Source organism: Talpa europaea, assembly GCF_964194135.1.
Source record: "Talpa europaea genome assembly, chromosome: 6".
Classification (NCBI taxonomy): domain Eukaryota; kingdom Metazoa; phylum Chordata; class Mammalia; order Eulipotyphla; family Talpidae; genus Talpa; species Talpa europaea.
The window spans coordinates 116,275,888-116,288,415 of NC_140072.1; the positions used below are offsets into that span (position 1 = coordinate 116,275,888).

Consider the following 12,528-nt stretch of genomic DNA (forward strand, 5'->3'; position numbering starts at 1 on the left):
TTTTGATGAATGTTGAGTTTGTTGAACTTTGAGATGGACAAATGTGATTAGGTTGAATCCAACTAGTGGATCCAAATATAGCTTATTCTTTGTTCCTGGCAACAGGAAGCATTTTGTTATGGATTCATTGGTTCTAGGTAAATCAGGAAACCACTTATCATGCTTAAACTGAATTCCTTAAGATATGAGATCAATGAGTATTTGAGACATGATGAATGTATCAGAAGATGCAACCTTTTGAGATTTGTCCATCTCTAGTTAGATGTTTAAGTTAAAGATACTGAACACTTTGAAACAAACATAACTGGAAAAAAAATCACTTTTTTTTGTTTTTGGTTTTTTGGTTTCTCAGACTCTTTCAAAAGATTTATGGTGAGAATGGGTAAGTTATGGAGTTCACAGTAAAAACTGCATATTGTCTGTCATTTGTGTGATGTGTCACTGCACTTCTCTCTTGGCATGTCACTAAATGGGGGTGCTATGTGCTGTGCATGAGATTTTAAAAATGGGAATGTCTTCTTAATATTGCAACCTTGTGGTAACATTTCTGTGTCTGGGTGCCAATGCATGAAGTGCTATATGACAGTGATAGTTTTATTAGAAATCTTAAATTTAAGGAGTTGATTAAAAGTAACAGGAGCACTTGGCTAAGAGAAGGTACTTATTTTGGTTTTTAATTGCTTAATAAAATAAAATTCTGATTTTTAGTTGTTGAATCCCAAAGGGATTACATTTTAGAAAAACTGTGATGGAAAAAGCATGAATGTGTTTAGAGGTTGGAATGCATGCAGTTGGCATTATCTGTATGTTGTTAGCTCCTGAGATCCTTTGACCCTCCCCTTAGTAGTATTTGAAACATTTTTAAGATTCCAGATTGGGAGGGAGATTACAACATGACTGTGTTGTAGACTCAAACCAGGCTTTCAAAAAGCCAAAATTAAAATTGGTAGTTTCCAGTATTGTTGTAAGGACTATATAGCTTGAAGATTCCCTAATTTTGACAGCTTTTGATAATTTTGATAGTTTGATAGAGACCTTGGGAATTATTAAACTTGCTATTGCTATTTAAAGCAAATTAACCATTCTAGGTGTAATGGTGTAATTCATTGGAAACTCATTACAAATACTTCTCAGGTACTGATTTTAAAATTTAGGCTTCCTGCATGCTTTTCATGTGCACATTATTCCCTTTCCAACTCTATATGTGCTGAAAGTTTTTTACTGGTGAGTAAAAGGGCAGTTTTCAGCATGATGCTTAGGCAACTGTTAATCTCCGTTCATCATGGGAACGCTGTTTTGATGAAAAATGTCTTTGCAACTTCAAGCATTTTTGAATGATCAAAGCCATGAGAAGCATTTTCATTCAAAATTGAATGACTTTATAATGTAATATAATGTTTGTCTTGAAGAGAATATAGGCATCCCGAGGATGAGGCAATGTTAACATGTGCAACTATTTTAGTGACTGACATGTTCATTTGTAGTGACACATTTGTATGACTAGGTTAGAGAGAAACTAAATGGCCAAACTTAGAAAGCTAAGAATTTTTCTGGACTAGCTACAGCAAATGACTTCTGTAGAATATTTAAAGATTATTGCTTGTACAGCATGGTATTTTTATAGGCTATTCCACATGCAATTTAGTTTCAAAGTAGCAACACATTAAAGTAAAGATTGTAAACTTAGAGTGACAAATAGTGAATGGTTTTTAGAATAATGGAAAGTAATACATACATGTCTTCAAAAGACGCAAATGCATTTTAGGGCACTTGCAGTCAAACTATTATCAGATTCAGTTCTCTGTACTCAGTTACCAATATTCAAAAGTAGATTTGATGCAATGAAAAAAAATTAAATTGGCTTAAATGAATATAGGTTTTTAATTCAGAAATTTTTTCATATTAAAAAAATGATTTCTAGATGATATTACCAAGCTTAGAATACTTATTTGGAAAATCATTATTACTCAATATCCTACCATTGAAGAATAACTGCCTATAACATGAATGCTTTCTTTTGGTAGGTTAAAAGAAATGTGTATTACCTTTTGCAGTCTTAGGTTAATTTCTGGCTTGCTTTTTATTTCGCATTTAACATCTGTCAGTTTGTCTGTTTATTCTTGTTAGGATGCTTTGTATGTACACACGTGTGCTTTTGTGTTGCATGAATTTATGTCTGCATGGTTCCATGACATTTGAAAATTTGGTTAGGGTACCTCTTGGCATAAATTGTTAATGACAAAGAAGCATTTGTTTCATGGATATACAATGTTTTGTTATATGACTAAGCCATTAAATCTGCTGCCAGTATCAATGGGAAATGAACACTGATTTAAGGTGATGTTATAATCAAAGACAACTAAGAAAACTACATATCACTTAAGGGGTTAACCAAAATATTCTTTTTTTTTAAAGTTTATTTTTATTTTATCCATCCAAGAACTGGGGTACAGGCTAGTGGTGCAGGGGGTGAGAGAGGATTCACCAGAGATAGAGTAGGGAGCAGAACAGGCAGATCTGCTGAAATACACTGCTGAGGGGAACAGCGGGTGACACAGGAGAGGTCTGCTGTTCCATGTGGGTTAGCTCCCTGACTGGGGATTGAACTCATGCTGCAGTAGTTGCCAATAGCTTCGTTGTGCTGATCCAACCCCTTGCACCACCAGGGAGACTCTAACTAAAAGATTCTGTGGAACTATAAGGACACATAAGACGACAAAAGAAAGGGACAATAAAGTTGATGCGAGTTTCTTTTTGAGAATTTTGCCCCTAGGAGATATTCAGTAACATCTGGAAATGTTTTGGATGATCACACTGTCAAGGGGGTGGGTGGGTTTGCTACTGGCACATAGTCAGGGATGATGCTAAATGTCTTAAAATACATGACAAATAATTTTCTGCTCCAAAAATGTCAACCATGTTACTGTAGAGAAACTCCTATTTAGACTATAAATCTTACAAATGAAAAGTTTTTATTATATTCTCATCATTCTAGTGTGTGGTGCTTCTCACACTTCTTCGGGCTTTTGTATTGATTTCAGGGAATTTCTATAGTATCTCATGAAAATGTATTTAAAGTATATAAAAAATATGTTCATGGCACCCTCTGAAAGTTGGGGGCCCCAAACTTAGCTCACACAACAAATAGAAATTTCATGATCCTGTCAGTGAAACATGTTGGTTATTTTTGGTACTGAAATATTGATATTTAAGTTTCCTGAAATCGAGGTCTAAAATAATACACATCCTAACACTGGCCCAACACTCTTCTGCCGGAATAGTAGGTGGTCAACACAGAAGTGATCATTTGTCATCTACACCTTCTTCCTTAAACTTTCCCCTTGTCATCACCCTAAATGCTATTTTTAAAAAAATCTGTCTGGAAATGCAACATGCTAGATATATATTTTTGGGAAAAAATCCAAATGCAGTTTTAAATTGGAGTCTTTCCAAATAAGGAAATGCAAAATTAGCAGGCGAATGAACTGTAAGAGAATTGTGATTTGCTAATGAATAGTGATTCATTCAAGAGAACGCATTAGAGCTGGGTAATCCTTTAGAGTCTGCCCACTTTTCCTGCTTATCAATTCTGTGAGGCAGACACATAGGTATTATATGTACCTTACAGACATGGAAAAAGACAGTACAGTTTTCTCACGGACATACAGCTAGCAAGTGGTAGAATCTGAGTAGGCCTTTTCCGAGACAGTCCATGTGGACAGCTTGGCAGTGCTGTTGGCAGGCACAAAGCCCTCAGACGTTTAATATTGTGCTGGTAACTTTGATAAGGAAGGAGAGAGTTCTTCATAATCTAACTGAAAAACTGTACTCTGAACGTTCTAGATTTTATCACAATGACCTTGGGTGACCTTTCTAATTTGAAACTCTTTGAGAGTTAGCTTTTGGGTGATCTTCACAATCATATTTGCCTTAAGAGAAGTTGGAGTCTAATACCAAATGATTGAAATTCAATCAACATAAATTTACCCATTTGTCATAAATTTACCCCTGCCTCACTTAGCAGATGAGGAATTGAGGTTCAAAGAAGTTAAATAGTGTTAAGTTGGGTGAAAACTGGTGCCACAACAAGGTCTGGAGTCCTTAATCTCCTAAATGATGCTGGGGCTGGGCTTAGCTCTATGGGGTGTGCTCAGTATAGAGGTAACTTTATATGCCTGCAGGAACAAAAGGAGTTTATTTTCCTGCTCCAGACAGTGTTTGGCTTGCTTCATTCATTTTGGAGACCTCTAATACCAGGCTGCGTGCTGGGGCTCCCCCGAGAGACAGTGCTGCCTCTGCTTTTGATGAGCAATTTATCTGAACAGATTCTTATTGAGGTTTATGATGCAAGGGAACGAGGGCTACAAACACCGATGAATCTGGACCAGTGATGTTATCCATGTCCCCTGTCCCCTCCCCAAGAGGTTATTAAAATAATAGCATGTCGATTTTTTTTGTTCTGGAGCTTATGTAACCGCATATGCTGGTGGTATCCATATTCCGCTCATGCCTTGCTCCTAAATTTTTTTCTTTGCCTCTTTTTAGTGGTTCTGTTATAGTTCAGATAACCTTACTCTTTGCAGTTATGCCTTCGACAAATTTGTTCTCAAATTCCCGTAAATCAGTTTTTATATAGTCAGAGCTAGTTAGGTACAGGATGCATTAGTACATCTAATGTATAACTTTGTATACTCACATATATTCTGTGTGCATCTCCCTAATCAGTAAATCATATAAAGCTTCTACAGCTTTGGGAGGGATCGTACTTTATTTCACAGAAAGATTCAGAAACAAGTGTAGTGTATTTAGACTAAATATGATAAAACACCTTATTCTTAGCACAGATATTAAATACTCTGCATGCCTTGTGCTATGTTAATGTGTTTTTCTCCCAAATAGTAAATGAACTTGTGAGGGAGATAAGCCACACAAGCACGCAAGCGTGCTATCCTCTCCAACAGCTTGAGTGCTCCGTACTGTGAGAACCATGAAGCTAAAGCACTAGCTAGGTTGAGAGAAGCCACCGAAGAGCTAGGAGGTCTTCATCCACGTGCTGAACATTATCTAGATCACTAATACATGTATGAGCACTGCCAGGGGCCAGACATTTACAGGCACAGATGGTACAGCAGCAAGCAAATCAGACCAAATTCCTGCTTGTCATAGAGGATGAGGCCGATGATAAGTAACTATGCCTTTCAGGTAGCAATAAAATCTATGGATAAGTGAGCTGGGAAAGGACATTTGCTGTTTCTCACAGGATGGGAAGCAAACACTGTGGTCATGCCTAAGCAGATGATTGGAAGTGAGCAGTGAGCCCTGCAGATATTTGAAAATCATTCCAGGCAGACTGAAGAGCAAGTGGGCAGCAAGGGGTTGAGCATGAGCAAGGAAACCAGTTGACTGGAGCAGAGGGAGGAAGCGGAATGTGATGGGATGAGTATTGAGAGTTACGGAGGGGTCAGGTAGTGTTGATGGACCTTGTAGGTCTTGGAAGAACCTGCTTTTAACTCATCAAAATAGGTGAAGAAACCAGTGGGTGCTGAGGAGAGGCCTGCTGTGATCAGAGTGTAATTTTGAAAAGGTCCCTCTGGCTGCTATGTTGAGAATATATTCTGGGCAGGAAGAAAGAGAAGCAGATGGATTCTTGTAACACCCAGGCAGGAGAGATGATGGATGGTATCTCCGTGGTTATGGTAGAGGTACGGAGGTGGTGAGCAGCAATTGTACATGCTAGGTCTGTTTAGAAGTTTGAGTTACAGGGTTTACGGATGGGATCAGTTTTGTTATATATGAGAGAGAGAGAGAGAGAGAGAGAGAGAGAGAGAGAGAGAGAGAGAGAGAGAGAGAGAGAGAGAGAAACAGACAGACTTACTTCAAGATTTTTGGCCTAAAGTCTAGAAAGATGGAGTTGACTTATATCATGATAAAGATGGGAGGTGACTGAGCAAATTTTTGGTCTAGGACAAGTTTATGTTTCCAACTAGACTTCCAGCTGGAGACTGAATAGGAAGTTGCATGTGCCCACACAGAGATTAGCAGGGCTGCTGAGGAGTGAGTAGCATTTAAAAGTGGGCATACATTGGTGAAGCACTTCAGAGTTGGAGGGAGCAATTGAGGAAAAACCTTCACTAGATTTCCGCCTGGGTAATGGCTTAAAAAGCTATTTTAAAACTCTAGGAAAGAGTTGACTGTGCTGTGATCTAGGGTGTTGGCAATAGAAATGGAAAGAAAAAGACACTAAGAGGACTTGATAACTAATTGAAGGTAGGGAGAGGCGAAGGTGAAAAATAGTTCTTAGGTTTCAAATGTGAATGATTGGAGGACAACTAACACCATTAACAGCTGCAAGAGGGCCTCCCCGGTGGCGCAGTGGTTGAGCACTGGGTTGCGAAGCTGCCGGCGAGGCGCCAGTTCGATCCCCGGCTGCTCCCCGGCCACTGGAGGAGGGTCCCACATGGCGCGCAGACCTCTCCTGCCGCCCGCTGCTCCCCTCAGCAGTGTACTTCGCTCCTTCTGCCTGCTCTGCTCCCCGCTCTGGCTCTGGCGAATTCTCTCACCCTCCCGCGCTTCTGACTGTACCCAGTGCTTGTATAAACAAAACAAACAAACAAACAAATAAATAAATAAAACATGCCTCTATTAAAAAAAAAATTAAAAAAAAAAAAAACAGCTGCAAGAGGAAAAGCAGGTTTGAGAACAAAATTGAGTCTGGCTATATCAACAATAACCACGTGTTTAGTGAGTTAGTTTACAAAATTCTCTCTAGATGTTATTTCAGTTTTTCTTTTACAACAGAGGTACCTAAGGGATATCCATGCAGAAATGTTTATTCAACAAGAAATTGGTAATGAGTCAAACCAAGGACTGGTCCTAAGCTGCAGATTTTGGTGTCGTTTGCATAGATCTTATAATAGAATTATAATTCAATTCCTGTGTTAAATAAACGAAAGCATCTTTTCAAAGAAATGTGGCAATGACAAAACCTTGGAAGGTGAGGTTAAGGGGCTCAAGAAGGAGATTTCGAGTTGCTTATATTACTTACAAAGTAGAATTAGATAAGTGAAATAAAATCAGAAGTGTATTATGGAAGATCTGTAGGAAGGAGCCTTTTGGACACACCAGCTTCAAAAGTGCCCTCTCTATCTTTCTTACCTGCTCTGTAACATTCAGATCTGACAGCTCCCTTTCTGAGGAGTCCCCCCTTCTCCAGTTTTCACTATCCTCTTCTCTGTGCATATACACAGCAAAATGTACTGCATATTGACCCCCCCCCCACACACACACACATTGGCCTATACTCTAGTTTGAGTTCTTGGGGAGCTAATCCTCAATACATATGTGTGACAGGGGTTACAGACATTGGAGACATGAAATCTGCCTTCATTTAAAAAAAGCAGGTCTGAAGGTTGTTATGTTATCACTGGCTATTGATACTACCTGTGGGGTTGAGAACAAGCCCAGTGCAATGGCAGGTAGACCTTACAGTCCTTGAGAAGTAGCCGCCCATTTACTCATGGTATTGAATTTGAGGAGAAAATATCAGGTAATCATTAAATTATTTAATAAGTACCCAGAAAAGGCAGCCAAACCTTAAAAGATTATCTTTGAGGGACATGTAAAAATAAAGACAGATGATTCTAGTCTACTATTAGTTATTTCTTTCTAAAGTAGTCCTTTGATGCAGGGGCAACCTCAAATGTGAACATTGGTTATGGATTTCAGACATGTGCAGGGTTCACATAGCCATTTTCTGAAATAATTCACACCTGAGTGCTAGGCTTTTGTTTCTGCGTTTTGGAAAACACCATTTATCTCTGTAGTGCTATTTCTTTGATATCACTGAAGTGTGTGGATAGTACAGCAGAAATTTAGATGGAATTTCCAAATATAAGTCCAACCTGTCAGTCTCCACCCCGAACCTGCTCATTGAGCCTCGGTTGCTATGGGTGTCTTTGTCGCAGGAGCAAGTCCATGAGCGATGTCAGTGCAGAGGATGAGCAGAACTTGCGTCAGCTGCGTTACGAGGAGATGCAGAAAATTAAATCGCAACTAAGAGAACAAGATCAGAAATGGCAGGATGTGAGTATTCTCTGGATTGGGGGCTGGCAAGACTGGGAAAGTCTTGGCTTTTCTTAAAGTCAGTACACTGGAGATTTTTCTTACTATTACAGAATTCAGTTCTCTAGAAAATATCATTTTCTTGCTGAGATTTTTAAACCTTATTGGCCTGTTGTACTATATTTTAATAACCACAGTGAAAAATGTAATTGAATATTTACTAGTGTTCTGTGAAGCTGCTTCCTTGTAAGACAGTTAATTTGTTTACTTGCTTGGTGGCTGAATTTTGAGTATGTGGCTGTGAAACTTTGCTCAAAGTTTAGGTAGAGTAGGGGGAGAAGGGTTCCATTACAGAATTTGGCATCAGTAGGGAAAGATGAAAAGGGTTTTTAGCTCTAAATATTTGGGGAGAACAAGAAATATGACAGTGGCCCTGTCTACAGCCAAAGTATATAATTCCAACTTAAGTGTAGTGTGAGACCTTGGATGGGCTTCTGTTTGAACTGAAATGTCATTAGCAGTTCTTAGCATGGAATATCCATGTGTTGGAGATACAGAAAAGTTTATACCATCCAGAATGTCTTATACTCTGGGTGTCAGAACCAGCTTAGTATGTTTAGTTGAAAGCTGTATTAGTTGACTGCCCTGGGGTCACCCAGCGAGATTAGACTTATGCTCCTTACAGGAAGTCTACCTGCTCTGAAGTCACATACTCCAGTCCAGCCTTCCCTACCCAGGGTGGCATTGACCTCTCTGCCTCCAACCCCCATCTCCTGTGTGTTCCTATGCACCCATTGTTGAACTTTTATTATCAAGTCTGTTCTTTCCCTCCAGACTGAGAGTTCCTTGATGGGAAGAACCACAGTGAATGCTCTGTGTGGCTCCAGTCCCCTTGCCTCCAGGCTGGGGATTGAGCTTATGTTGGTTAAAATAAAGCATGAGTGAGCATCTTATACTTAACCGTTACAATCAAGTCTCGGTTTCAGCCTTACTAGTGAGACTGTTATTTTACATAACAGCCAGATGAGATGAAAATGAGAGATGAAAATGAATTTGAGACAGTCCCTGATCTTTCTGACCCGACAGCCAATTACCAGCATTTAGCATTCTCTGTGAAATGGGCAGTGAGGCAGGCACTTTCTGGGAAAACAAAATGGGGTCTATCTTACTAGGTCAGGTTTTTCGACAGACACATGAGATAAAGGCTTGGTACAGAAACGCTGGCTATAAAAAGCAAAATTAGGGCACCTTGGCATCAAGTTGGAGTGAATAGTTTCAGCTATGTAATGGGATACTTTGGCACGCTCACTCCTGGAAGGGGTGTGTAGAAATTCAGGTAGGCCTTGTGCTGATGTGATTTTCTTCCATCAGGACCTTGCAAAATGGAAAGACCGTCGAAAAAGCTACACTTCAGATCTGCAGAAGAAAAAAGAAGAGAGGGAAGAAATTGAAAAGCAGGCACTCGAGAAGTCTGAGCGGAGCTCTAAGACATTTAAGGAAATGCAGCAGGACAGGTAATTGGGCTGACTGCATCTCACGGTTGGAGACCACCTGGGTTAGAACTGTTTCGTGTAAGTGTAGTAGTATGACAAAGTGTTTACTATATTAAGCTCTCACCAAATTAGCAATGGAAGTTCCTGCATTTTGCTCTGTAGGGAAAAGCAAAGTATTACTGTAACAGTGACATGTATTAACAAAGAAATGAGTACTCAAAATAGGTGTGTATTATTTCCTCATTTTATATTGTATATTTATATGCAGACGTAAGTGCTATTGGCTATGTTTGGTGCAGAAAATAAGCCAGTTTTCCTCCTTTTAAAGTATGTTAAGGGATGGAGTGATCAAGTGTTACCAGCTCCCATTCTTAACTAAATTATCTGAAATACAATGTAAGGTTCTTTTTCATGTTTTTATGGTACAATTAAAACTCTTTTAAAGGAAGTCTATCTAAATGTGAGGGATTATGCTTTTCATCATGCTATAACAAAATAAAGGTCAAATTTAAACATTACTGCAGAGCAACTACTATGGGAAACCTTGGGGTATTTACAGGTTAGGGAGAAGGCAAATATGCTTTATGGATAATGTCACAAGGGAATGTGCTGTTAGGTGAAAAACAGAGCTCCTTTGTGGCCTGGAAGCCTATGGTAAACACAGTTCATTCACCTGAATGCAACACAGTTACTATTACTGAATGGTCGAGGTGAGGCTGTTCCATCAGCTCTTCCGAAAGTACTAATGGTGACAACAGTTAACAGTTATCTGGGAATTCTATCAAGCTCTATAAAATCATATACTGACTTGATCTTAATGGAAGCTTGACTCTCTTCCGAGCCTTGGTTTTTCATTTTTAGTAAATTATTATAAATTAAAATAAAAAAGAAAAGAAATAATTATAAATTGTCTACAGTAGAAAAGCTCACAAAACTGCCAAAGAATCCACATCTTGGTTAAAAATATCTTTATATTCGGTTAATACTGTATTGATTTGTGAAAACAGTATTTTTTTAAATTCCCAGTCCACTTTATGTTAATTATCAAAAGAACATCATTCTCTTCCCTGGTGTGTGTCAAGTATAACTGTGTGGCTCTGGTGCCTTTCTTTCTGCTAAGGGACTCCCGAAGTCAAATGTCGACGGTGACATCTAGGAGCAGAACATATTCTTGTGATGAGGTACTGACTGAAGAAATTCTTCCCCCTACGTTGACGATGTCAGAAACAAGTAACCAGAGTGAGAGAGTGGAAGAGGAAGAAACAAGTCATCCTACAGAAGTTCCTAAACCAGAGTCTTCAAGTTTTGCAAAAGGGGAGGACACTCTCAGAGCTGAAACTCAGCTTCCTTCTAAAAGTCCTGTGGAGGAACAACGCCCAGTCTCTTTGTCTTCTCAGCATTCCCTGAGCAAACAAATGGAGTCGACTCGAGTTTCAGCTTCTCTCCCCAGAAGTTACCAGAAAACTGATACAGCCAGGTTAACATCTGTGGTCACACCGAGACCTTTTGGCGCTCAGTCAAGGGGAATCTCATCACTCCCGAGATCCTACACGGTAAAAATGTCCCCAGTTCATTTAGTCTGTTTCAAGAACAAAAGTCAGTGAATTTATGTGGAGGTTTGAGTTATATACTTGATGGGTAAAATGTACATAATATATAGAAAACAATTCATTTTAGCCAATTTGATGTTTAAAATACAGCAATCATGCTTTCAGTTCGGTAGGGCTGATGCATTTTAGAAAATGAATAAAATGCAGTATGAGGTAGAATATATTTTTAGTGTCATTTTGTCTCAAATGTAGTCTTTGTGAAGGATTAGGTTGACCAATATGAAATTACCAATAGTGAGTTGTTTTTGACCTATAGAAGAGCAATTTTTTTTTTTTTTTTATAGAAGAGCAATTTTATATGGTTCCACCTGAATATTTTCAGGTGTGTTGTGTAATTAACATTTTTCCTATTTCATACAAATTGAGATGTTTGGTCCTGGAAAGCTGGTGTATTAATTTTAATTATATAAAGTATTAGACAATATTACTGGATTAGTAGAATTTTGAGATCAATGCCCAAATTCCTTTTACCTCTGGCAATGTAGAATCCTAAAACCTAGAAGAAAAAAGGTCTGGTTAAAAATTCAAGGTGAAGGCCTCCCTGGTGGTGCAAGGGGTTAAATATTAGCACTATGAAGCTATCCACAGCCACTGCAGCATGAGTTTGATCCCTGTCTGGCCAGGGAGCAACCCACATGGCGAAGCAGACCTCTCTTGACTCGCCCACTGCTCCCCTCAGCAGTGTACTTCTGTCAATCTGCCTGTTCTGTTCCCCACTCTGTCTCTGGTGAATCCTCTCACACACACCCCTCCCCCACCGCCGCATCTCTGGCCGGTATCCCAGCTCTTGTATGCAAAAATAAATAAATCTTTTAAAAAATAATAAAAAAAATTCAAGGTGAGAGAAATCTGCCTAAAGTAGCCAGAAAATTCCTAAAGTAAGTAAAATATAGACATACTTGACGACATAAATATCAAGTCTGTGACAGATATTATTAACCTAATCCACAATTCATAGATTCAGAAAAATATTAGTAAAATGTATTATAGGTATCAGATTAATATTCCTAAGATTTAAAGTGATCCTACAAATTGGTAAGGAAAATGTGAATAGAAAAATGGATATAGAAATGAAAAGCCAGTTCAAGGAGAAGGAATTTAAATGACTGATAACGTAAAGCACACAGAAGCATGTTCAACCTCAGTGTACAAATGAGATGTACAACATTTTACCCTTTGGATTGACAAAGATTGAAAACATTCAAAATACCTGATGTTGGCAAGGAGCCAAAGGAACAGCCATTTCTTTGACATTACGTTGGGGAGTGGATTGCTACAGGTTTTTTTTTTTTTTGAGGTATATATGAGATATAAATTTATATAAATATATAAGATATATATGTGTATGTATATAAAACAGGTGT

General features: G+C 38.7%; 1 protein-coding gene across 1 annotated transcript in view; it reads left to right on the top strand.

Annotated features, from left to right (window-relative positions):
* Positions 1–12,528, top strand: part of LMO7 (LIM domain 7) — a gene marked incomplete at both ends in the record, with an annotated part of 91,141 nt that overhangs the window by 45,712 nt on the left and 32,901 nt on the right. Inside the window, 4 exon segments of the mRNA XM_084234901.1 lie at positions 353–382; positions 7,965–8,082; positions 9,433–9,575; positions 10,675–11,107. Coding sequence (XP_084091027.1) covers positions 353–382; positions 7,965–8,082; positions 9,433–9,575; positions 10,675–11,107 — 724 coding nt within the window.